This window comes from Poromitra crassiceps (genome assembly GCF_964638095.1).
Source record: "Poromitra crassiceps genome assembly, chromosome: 1".
Classification (NCBI taxonomy): Eukaryota; Metazoa; Chordata; class Actinopteri; order Beryciformes; family Melamphaidae; genus Poromitra; species Poromitra crassiceps.
Window position 1 is genome coordinate 94,250,284 of NC_139623.1, and position 12,277 is coordinate 94,262,560.

The 12,277-nt window shown below is 44.7% G+C and overlaps 1 protein-coding gene across 1 annotated transcript in view; it reads right to left on the reverse strand.

Annotated features, from left to right (window-relative positions):
* vps13b (vacuolar protein sorting 13 homolog B) overlaps positions 1-12,277 on the reverse strand; it is a 661,063-nt gene that overhangs the window by 296,631 nt on the left and 352,155 nt on the right. The window contains exon 25 of the mRNA XM_083634457.1: positions 5,711-5,914. Coding sequence (XP_083490583.1) covers positions 5,711-5,914 — 204 coding nt within the window. The remainder of the gene's footprint in view (positions 1-5,710; positions 5,915-12,277) is intronic.

Sequence of the window (12,277 nt, forward strand, 5' to 3'; positions counted from 1 at the left end):
AATTATGTCACGGAGGCACACGCTACCAGGCAAGAGTAATCGAACCAAGAGTATCCCTCCAACAGAGCACCGAGTGCTCGATCAAGTCCACCAGTGTCAAGTGACTGCAGGTTAGCAAGCAACAGCCAGGAAGTTAGGCATAGCAAGTTAGGCTAAAACAGTTCTGCCTTCAGAGTAAAAGCGTAAATTGTCACTTATGAAAAGAATTGGGGGAAAAAAGAGCTCTGCAGGGCAACAAATCTTTAGGGAAGTATAATAGTATAAAAAAATCAAAATCAAAATCAAAAATCGAGTTTTGAGAGAAGAAATCGTCAATTTTATTTTTAGGCAAAATCGAACAGCCCTAGTTTGACTGCAGTTAGCTGCGGTGGTGAGACTACCTATTATAACGTTAGCTTGATGCTATACGCAGCTAACTAATAGATTTAGCTATATTTATAGAAATTACCACCAGCCCCACTAATAACGTTACCGTCTTGTGTTGATAATGAATGTAACAGTCGTAAATATGTTATGTTATGTTACTGTCTGTTATGCTTACGGTACATTGTTTGACTGTTCAGTTTGGTCAACTATTAAACGGTACCGGGGGAGAAGGCTCTGACTGCAGTTACTGTAGCTGCAGTGGGACTGCACATTAGTATAATGTTAGCTTGAAGCTAATCACGGCTAACTAATATTGATTTACATTTATAGAAATGACCACCGAGCTCCACTAATAACGTTACTGTCTTGTGTGTATGAATGAATGTAACAGTCGTAAATATGCCTAATGTTACTGTTATGCTTATGAAACATTTGTTTGATTGTTCAGTTTGGTCAACTCCAGGCATTACACGGTACTGTACAATACAGGGGAAGCAGGGTAGTTCAAGTGACTTTTATGAGTTAACGTTACAAAGTAACCAACAGTCCGATGTTACCAGGCAGCTGCTTGTGCGCGTGCGAGTATGGTGCCCGCACGTCAGCTCGTTCACACGCTGCCTGCAGTTACTCTAACGGCTACCAGTGTCAGTAATAAAATAGTAATAAAATTCTCTAATAGTGGCCTCTATTCCATTAAAGGCCTCTACTCTAATAATGGCCGGGGGCACGGTCTGCACGGACAAATAAAGGCCTGCCTCCAATACAGGCCTCTCTGAATTGTTTTGGTGCCACAGGGCGTATTTTCACTGTGAGGTCACTGTGAAGCTGAATCTGATTCTTAACTCATTGAGTGCCAATGACGACAATCGTCGTCAATTCGGATACTAACGTAGAGTGCCAATGACTACGATTGTCGTCAATTGCGTTTTTTGACGGTGGGACGTGGATCAATGCCTAATACATCTCCTGTAAAATTTTGGGGCATGTTGAATGTGTATAACCTATTTTACCGACCCATTAGGTGGCGACACTGCTCTCCAGATTAGAGAAAGTTGAGTAAAAACAGCAGAAAAAGCCGTGATGAAACCATTCTCATGAGAATGGTTTGGCTTTTCGCTGTCGCGCTGGGAGCTGGCGCACAACGGTGGGGGGCTCCGAAAATAGACTCTGGGTGCAGCACACTTTGAAACGCGCAGCAGAAAGCCCAGAATCGGACGCAGCTTCATCCCAGCTCACAACCGAAACCCCAGAAACGAGCGAGCCCGATCCAGACTCCCCTGACGAGCGGCCGCCATCCGAACGTGGATCCGCAAGCAGCAGAGACTCGCCTGACAAGCAGCAGAGCGAGCAGAGCCACCAGAGACACACCCACGGAGGAGGAGTTTGCAGTAGAGGGGGGTGGGGGTGCTGTTATATTGAAGGAAATTACTGTTCAGATGTTTCAGGTCAGAAAATATTAGCTTCAGAGTCAGTGATTTGCTTGAAATGCTTCATTTCACAAAAGGCTCAATATCTCAGCTTCTAGATGGAAACGCCTGTTTTTGCTGTTTTTGACCTATCTTCTCCGGCTGATAACTAAAGAACGGAAAATGATATCAATAAACTTTTTTTTGCTGCTGATACAATAGAGTCTCATCGTTCTTTGTGCGTGTTCGGTGTTTACATAGTAATATCACACAATATTCTGTGGGCCTCGAGAAATCACTGAAAACGCTCTGAAACTCTGGCACTGGGAGCGTCCGTTCTCCAAAAGTGGCTGGCACTCAATGAGTTAATGACTGTGCTGAAAACTGGCCAGTCTGGCATTTGTTTTGTTTTTATGTGACATTGGGCACATTTAGGCCTCCAACAAAGGCCCGGGGCTCTCTGCGGCTCAGTAAATAAAGGCCCCAGTCACTATTAGAGGATTTATGGTAGTTAGAACTTACGGATAGGACCTTTAAGGCTTTTAAGAATGTGTACCTGGAAATCAACGTAAGACCAATTTATAAACTGAAACAAACAAAGCAGACAAAAAAATAAATCTATTTGCAATTGAACAAGTTCTGAAAATGTCTGAAACTATAAATGAGCCAAATAAGAATAAAAAAGGACAACATGGAATTACTGTAGTTGCAAAGGGACCTGACATCTAATTGTGTTTACTAAGCATAAACCTGTGTTACAGTAACACCATTTGCAAAAGTTGGAGTTCACACACACAGACACGCACATGTGCACAGACACACACACACGCACACACACACACACACACACGCACAAAAGTATAAAATTCCTCCAAAACTCTGCCCCTCCTCCTCACATCAAGGTGAGGCCTTGAGGACCAGATGTGGCCGTGTGGTGTTCGCTTGAGGTGGGCTCTGCCACGTTCCTGAGCTGCCACATGGGGCCACACACACACACACACACACACACACACACACACACACACACACACACACACACACACACACACACACACACACACACACACAGGGAGCTATTTTCCCACACCTCCACACGCCAAGTTGTAAAGTATACAGTTTAATTCCTGGGCCTCGGCGCTGTAAACGGGCTGAGGAGTCGGGTTTATTTTCTCTGCAGAGTTTGTCTTCGCTCATCAGAGAGACCCAAACACTGGGAGAGAACAGCAGGCTGGGAAGTGTCAGGGAAGAAGGGAGGGAGAGAGAGAGAGAAGAGTGGGAGAGGGAGGATGGTTTAGGGACAGGTGGAAGGATGGAGAGAGGTAGGGAAAGAAGGAGAAATGGGAGAAGAGGTGATGAAAGGAAAGAAAGGGGGTTGGAGCAAACCAGGGCTGGATAGAGGGAAGAGAAATGAAGAAGATAAGGCATGACAGAGATGGAGGGAGCGAAGGAAAGAAGGAGATGAGATGATAGAAAGTGGAAACGAGTGCGTGGACGAGGTTCAATGATAATACCCGTGTGTGTGTGTGTGTGTGTGTGTGTGTGTCTGCTTGTGTCTCTCTAACTCTGTGTGGTTGAAGAGTGAGCTATGGGAGCGTCGATGGCGCTCATTTTCTCATTGGATAAATATAATGGCCATTTAATAGCTGAATACGCTGGAGGAGAAGAGATGGAGAGACATTCACTGTCTATGTTTTTGCTCTGCACTTCCCTGAAATCACTTTTCAATCAGACTGTGTGTCCAGTACTGTCATGTCTTTGTCCTTGGATTTTCTGTCGATGCAGTTGGTGTCTCTGTAGGTGGCGCTCTGTTCAGCCCTAGTGGCTATCACTGCTCATGCTAACTACCCAGTTCTTCTTCTACTGATTTCAACAAACCGCTAATGCTGCGGCCAGAGTGTGAAGCACCTGTACCTCATATGGGGTGTTTACAACAGCAGATATAGAAATGTTCTTGGATAGAGGATACTGGACACTGGATATAGGTTGAGTGACTATTGTGTTATATCAATAGATGATGGAGGGGAGAGGTTTGGAAGGTGCCGTAGGGAGGGAGATGATGGTGGTGTGGGTTGGAGTGGGGTGGTTGATGGACCAGGGGAGGGAACAGAGGGAGGAGGGTAGGGGGCTTTGTTGGGGAGACCGCTGCCACTGCTGCTGAGACTTAGCAAAACAGCTCCTGCATTCTTGCTCAATCAGCCGGCCTCCCGGAGGACTAAACACTTCTAGCAGTGTTTGTACTTAGGTAAACAGTGACAAGTGGGCTGTCAGGGGCCTCTGTGGCCTTGTTACAGACGCAGTAGACATCAGGGCCACACTGAGTGGCTGACACTTCTCGGGGTCCACAAGTGAAGCAAGAAACACGCACCAACAAACACAGGACATAGATGCACATGGACATGTATAACACAAAGACACGTATACACACACACTTTATTGCCTCTCAGGGTGGTAAGTATGACGGTGACGTGGTGATCTCATGGGCCCCACATTGCTGGCAGGACCCTGGTGGTTAAAGAGCCTTAGATCCTGTGGGCTTGTTGCCACTGATTAACACACAAACACTCTTCAGCCTTCGTTTCTATCTATGCTATATTCCCATTACTTACAAGAGCCCCCCCACCCCCCACCATGGACCCCAGCAAGCTGCTACTGTACAGGACAGGAGAGAAAAAAAAACAAGAGCCCCCCCACCCCCCACCATGGACCCCAGCAAGCTGCTACTGTACAGGACAGGAGAGAAAAAAAAACAAGAGCCCCCCCACCCCCCACCATGGACCCCAGCATGCTGCTACTGTACAGGACAGGAGAGAAAAAAACAGTCCTGTCACATTGCCTCAGCCTGGGAATAAACATCGCCCAGAGAGGGGAGGAAAAATAACACCGGCCTTTTTTGTTGTTGCCCCCTGAAAACTCTGACTGTAATTTTTCCATTGGCTTTTGCACGCACTCCTGCACTTCATTCTCTTTCTAGGTTTGATATTTTATCTGAACAAAAAATGTAAATACAGGTTATTGTTTCCTTCAAATTAAGAAGCAGGTTTATACTCAATCAAGACTCAGTCTACACAAATCATGCTGGAGATCACAGTGTATCTGGAGTATCTGTTATGGGTACAGAAAACAAAAAAGGAGTCCCAAAACATGAGGCCTGATGGGATTTTTCCAGCAACGAAAAATGCTTCCCAAACAAAGCAGGATTTCTTTTTCTAGACACAAGGCATGTGTTAGCACTAACTCCACCACGCAAAACTCAAACTCAAAACAATATTTTAAATTAAAATCATAAATCAGCTGCAGGACCATGTATACAGCAAAGGATTAAACAAAAATGTGTTATTGTATGACTCACAACACCTTGGGGTAAAAAAAAAATCCAGACCCATTGAATCCCCACAGAGCTGGAGTATGGTGTTGGGCGTTGACATGTATTTGAGAGGTCTTTTTAAACAAACAAATAGCACAACATGAAGGAGCAATGCCAATCAAAATAATTTGTCTGACAGTGATAAGCAAGTATGAACAGCTCAAACTGTACTTATGATGGAATGAACCACAGTAACAGATGAAGAGGATTGTTGCATTACATTGTTACATGTTACATTACTTTACAATGTAATGTCATGTAAAAGAGGATTGTGGGTGTGAAAACATGTAGCTAAGATGGGCAGATTCAAAAATGTCCAAAGCAAATTTAATGTCATTTAATGAATATAAGATACAGCTAAATAAGACATTAATGTTGAAAGCGTCTCATCCCTGACTGAAGCGTGTATGCCTCTCGATAGTGCCGTAGTAATAGCAAAAGAAATGAATGCATTTACAAATGAATAAGAAACAGAATGACTAGATGAAGAAGAAACAGAATGACTAGATGAAGAAGAAACAGAATGACTAGATGAAGAAGAAACAGAATGACTAGATGTGTGAGTGTGACTGACCTCCGTTGGGGAGCCGAAGTCGGCGGAGGGGCTACAGGTGCTAGTGTCCGGGGGGGCGGTGCCTGCACTGCTACGGACCGGCGAGGACGGAGCTGCGCCACCAGGGGGTTCTGGGATACTGGGGCTCTGACGCAAGATGCCATGCCTCTGGAGACGAGCCCACGTGGAGCTCCAACTGAGGTAGAGCTCGTACAACAGCTGAACCTGGAGAGGGAGGCAGAAGACAACTGAGATAGAGCTCATACAGCAGCTGAACCTGGAGAGGGAGGCAGAAGACAACTGAGATACAGTAGAGCTCATACAGCAGGTGAACCTGGAGAGGGAGGCAGAAGACAGAGAGACAGAGAGGGGATTCATTTCTCTGTACTTGAAAGGAGTCATGCTAGCCCAGCGCGGATGTGCGATTTTCGCTTCAATCCAAACTTTTTGAAAGCCACATCTGGTGAAACCTCGGCGCAGAGTATATATATGTATATATATATATATACTGTATATATATATCACTCATATATATCATATATATATATCCCTCATCATTCATGGACACGTTAATGTGTAATTCATATGCAAGGCTATTTCTCACCATTCACAGACTAGACACAGCTTTGAGGAGAGCTTTGGGCGCAATGCCTAAACTTGACCATGGCAACACAGCTGAATACACTTTCAATACGCGAAGCAAATATACGGAACACTATTACGCCATTTGTGTGCCTGAAAAGATAAATCTACCACACCGCAAGTAGTTTTAATATTTGAAACCAGATTCAAATGTAATTTTGCCAAGGTCTGACTCAAACAGCTGCATCGGAGAGTTCTCATGTACTTCTGACTTCTGAGGCCATTACCATGATTTGGCTTGGCAGCTTTGTAGTTATGTGACACTAAACCTAGTTAAAGTTGAGAGGGAAGGGAAGAGAAAGAAGGAAGACATATTAGGGAGAAATGGACCGCTCTCCATTCCAATTTTTCCTCCGTCCAACTAAACACTCTCTACAGACTTTATGCTTGTCACTCAGGCGGGTCTCTTGTCATGAAACTGAATGTGTGTCTGGTTGTATGTGTGTCCATATACATTGTGTGCTCCTGTACTGTATGTGCATGGAAACAACACACACAATTTCATGTTCCTATGTGATGTGTGATTATTTGAAAGGCTAAGTGTGCTCATACACGTGCTTCATCACTGTACACATTTGTTATCCATAACAACGAAACAGCCACGGAGGAAAGTTACGTTGTGTCATCAATTTCCTCTGAAGAGCTCACCACGGTTAGGAAAAACTGAAGGCTCAGCGTCAAGTGTTCTCTACTATTGATCATGTGTTCACATGCTTTAAACAACAAGGCCAAGAACTACTATTGATCATGTGTTCACATGCTTTAAACAACAAGGCCAAAAACTACTATTGATCATGTGTTCACATGCTTTAAACAACAACAAGGTATCATGTGTTCACATGCTTTAAACAACAACAAGGCCAAAAACTACTATTGATCATGTGTTCACATGCTTTAAACAACAACAAGGCCAAGAACTACTATTGATCATGTGTTCACATGCTTTAAACAACAACAAGGCCAAAAACTACTATTGATCATGTGTTCACATGCTTTAAACAACAACAAGGCCAAGAACTACTATTGATCATGTGTTCACATGCTTTAAACAACAAGGCCAAAAACTACTATTGATCATGTGTTCACATGCTTTAAACAACAACAAGGTATCATGTGTTCACATGCTTTAAACAACAACAAGGCCAAAAACTACTATTGATCATGTGTTCACATGCTTTAAACAACAACAAGGCCAAGAACTACTATTGATCATGTGTTCACATGCTTTAAACAACAACAAGGCCAAAAACTACTATTGATCATGTGTTCACATGCTTTAAACAACAACAAGGCTATTGATCATGTGTTCACATGCTTTAAACAACAACAAGGCCAAGAACTACTATTGATCATGTGTTCACATGCTTTAAACAACAACAAGGTATCATGTGTTCACATGCTTTAAACAACAACAAGGCCAAAAACTACTATTGATCATGTGTTCACATGCTTTAAACAACAACAAGGCCAAGAACTACTATTGATCATGTGTTCACATGCTTTAAACAACAACAAGGCCAAAAACTACTATTGATCATGTGTTCACATGCTTTAAACAACAACAAGGCTATTGATCATGTGTTCACATGCTTTAAACAACAACAAGGCCAAGAACTACTATTGATCATGTGTTCACATGCTTTAAACAACAACAAGGTATCATGTGTTCACATGCTTTAAACAACAACAAGGCTATTGATCATGTGTTCACATGCTTTAAACAACAACAAGGCCAATAACTACTATTGATCATGTGTTCACATGCTTTAAACAACAACAAGGTATCATGTGTTCACATGCTTTAAACAACAACAAGGTATCATGTGTTCACATGCTTTAAACAACAACAAGGTATCATGTGTTCACATGCTTTAAACAACAACAAGGCTATTGATCATGTGTTCACATGCTTTAAACAACAAGAAGGCCAAAAACTACTATTGATAATGTGTTCTGCTTTAAACAACAACAAGGCCAAGAACTACTATTGATCATGTGTTCACATGCTTTAAACAACAGCAAGGCCAATAACTACTATTGATCATGTGTTCACATGCTTTAAACAACAACAAGGCCAAGAACTACTATTGATCATGTGTTCACATGCTTTAAACAACAAGGCCAAGAACTACTATTGATCATGTGTTCACATGCTTTAAACAACAACAAGGTATCATGTGTTCACATGCTTTAAACAACAAGGCCAAGAACTACTATTGATCATGTGTTCACATGCTTTAAACAACAACAAGGTATCATGTGTTCACATGCTTTAAACAACAAGAAGGCTATTGATCATGTGTTCACATGCTTTAAACAACAATAAGGCCAAAAACTACTATTGATAATGTGTTCACATGCTTTAAACAACAACAAGGCCAAGAACTACTATTGATCATGTGTTCACATGCTTTAAACAAAAACAAGGCCAAGAACTACTATTGATCATGTGTTCACATGCTTTAAACAACAACAAGGCCAATAACTACTATTGATCATGTGTTCACATGCTTTAAACAACAACAAGGTATCATGTGTTCACATGCTTTAAACAACAAGAAGGCTATTGATCATGTGTTCACATGCTTTAAACAACAACAAGGCTATTGATCATGTGTTCACATGCTTTAAACAACAACAAGGCTATTGATCATGTGTTCACATGCTTTAAACAACAACAAGGCTATTGATCATGTGTTCACATGCTTTAAACAACAACAAGGCCAATAACTACTATTGATCATGTGTTCACATGCTTTAAACAACAACAAGGTATCATGTGTTCACATGCTTTAAACAACAACAAGGTATCATGTGTTCACATGCTTTAAACAACAACAAGGCTATTGATCATGTGTTCACATGCTTTAAACAACAACAAGGCTATTGATCATGTGTTCACATGCTTTAAACAACAAGGCTATTGATCATGTGTTCACATGCTTTAAACAACAACAAGGCCAAAAACAAGAGTGGAAACCATGAGGAGAGCAGGGGAATGTGATGTGATGCCTTCAGTTCTTCATGCATTCACTCTGTGTTTCTTAAGACGAGAGCGAGGGAAAGACAGCCACGCTCTTTCACAGTGAGCTAACTTCTGGATTTCAAATGCTTCCCTTTTCCTGCCAAGTAATCCCCCAACCCCCCCCCCCCCCCCCCCCCCCCCCCACACACACACACACCCCGATCCTCTGAGGGTCCCTCAAAAAGTCAAGGCACACAGACGCATGAACACACACAAAATATCTGTCTCCAAGCTCCAAACACACTCTTACTCTACATTGCTCAGTCACACACATGCGCGCCTGTAAGCAGAGGCCTTACAGAGAGGCCTTCCATAAATAAGCATCAATCAAACGATCCACATTACAGCCGGAGCGTTTCAAACATGTCCAGGAAGAGCTGCTAACGCCGGTCCAGCAGCCGTGCAGGGAGCGGGCCAACAGCTGCCGGCCATACCCGGCCGCCCTGCACTCACGGCAGGACAGGCTCCCCTCTCCGAGAGCCCGGGCCCTGGAAGTCCAACCAAGCACGACCAAGGCCCACTGCACTCAACAGCAGATGTGGAGGCAGAAAGAGAGAGGAATGCCGAAGGGAGGAGAAAAGGGGGATAGGGTGAGTAAGAGAGGGAGGGAGAGAGAGAGAGATAAAGAGAGAGAGAGAGGGGATGAGAGAGATCGATGAAGAATGAAAAGAGAGATCGGTTGTATTTGGGAGCAAAAGAAAGAAAGGCTGGTTACGAGTCTAGGCTTTTTATTAAACTTCACTTATCAGCCCAAGTCAACGACATCCACCAACAGTATGACAAAGATTCCTCTCTGACCACAACTAGGATCATGTTTGATTTGATTTGTTTTATTTGAAATAACTAACTAGAGAAATCATTCCATTGTGATGTGGGAGGATCCAGAGCCGGGCATCCGGGTAGTGCAGCGGTAGATTCCCTGCCTACCAACACGAGGGTCGCAGGTTCGAGCCCCTGTGTTACCTCCGGCTTGGTCAGGTGTCCATACAGGCACGATTGGCCATGTCTGCGGGGGTGGAAACCCGGATTAACAGGCAATGTACACCAGATGCGTTACGGCTGCGTTGCGGATCCGGTAAAACTGCTGGATCGACTCTCGCCCGTGTTAATTGATGGGCGATACGGAGAAATTACGCACCTGTTCTATTTTTGTCAGATCCCGCATACGTCTGACAGATTACACGAGTGTGGGTCTGTTCGCATCTGTTCCAGAGGCGGTGTACATTAGCCCTAAGGGTATGTGTCCTGGTCGCTGCACTGGTGCCTCCTGGTTGGTCAGAGTGCCTGTTCAGGGGGGAGAGGAACTGGGGGGAATAGCGTGATCCTCCCATGCGCTACTTCCTGACAGTGAAAGTCCTCACCGTCAGGTGAAAAGAAGCGGCTGGCGACTGCACATGTATCAGAGGAAGCAGGAAGCATGTGCTAGTCTACAACTCTCCCCAGATCGGCAGAGGGGGTGGAGACCGGGACAGCAGGGGAATTGGCCAAGTACAATTGGGGTGAAAACGGCAGAAAAAAATCTGACAAAACTTGATAAAGAAAATATAGATATTGAGTATCAACACATGCTTCAATCCAAAGAATATTGGTATTGGCCTTCAAAAAACCAATTTCAAACCCAGTTAAGTTTCAATTTCTGAAAATGTGTGTACAAGCACAGGGACTCCCCCATCCACCCTCCATCATCTTTCCTTCATCTGTCTTTTCACTCAGCATCTTGCTCCATCTCCACGCATGCACGCACGCACGCACGCACGCACGCACGCACGCGCACACACACACACACACACACACACACACACACACACGCACGCACGCACGCACGCACGCACGCACGCACGCACGCACCCACATGCAGTTTTGTATAAAGTCACAGCATCACGCTCGCACACATGCACACACAAAGAGCACAGTTGACGAGGTGGGGAAGAGAGCAGAACAGTTGGAAGGCTGGCTTCTCCAAAGACCTGTCATCTGCAGATCAGGAGGCCTGCTAGGCTGCAGTAGTCTGAACTGGAGACTGAACAGAGGCTTCCACAGTCATTCATAAAATCACACAGATGAAAGACGGCCGAGCACGCAGATGGCCAGCGTTCGCGTGCCTTTAGCCGAGTGCGATTTAAACAGAAACTCCAAAGAAGTGACGTGTTGTTGAGTTTGTGTGGCAGCTCCATGTGTACATGTGTACGGCTTTGTGTGTGTGTGTGTGTGTGTCCGCACGTGTATTTATGGAACGTTGTATACAGTACAGGAGCAGGCTGTTGTGATGTGTGTGTGTGTGTGTGTGTGTGTGTGTGTGTGTGTGTGTGTGCGACTGCTGTTTTCAAGGTGGTCCAGATAAGGCACAAGGGCAGCTATTGACCTTGTCCTTGGACATCCTTCTCCATACAGGACATATCCACAACTCTCTCCCTCACACACACGTACACATGCACGCCCACACACACACACACGCTAGCACGCACGCTCACAGGCACGCTCACACACACACACACACACACACGCTCTCACACACACACACACACGCACGCACGCACGCCCACACACACACACACACGCACGCACGCACAGACGCTCGCTCACACACACACACACACACACACATACACACGCACGCCCAGACACACACACGCACGCACGCATGCCCACACACACGCATGCCCAGACACACACACGCACGTTCACACACACACACACACACACACACACACACACACACACACACACACACACTCACAGGCACGCTGACACACACACACACACACGCACGCTCACAGGCACGCTGACACACACACACACACACACACACACACACACACACACACACACACACACACACACACGATTAAATTATTGCACTACTGTACAAGCACACCAGCCCTATTCCATGAGCAAGATACACGTGTTGCCTATTCCAGTCA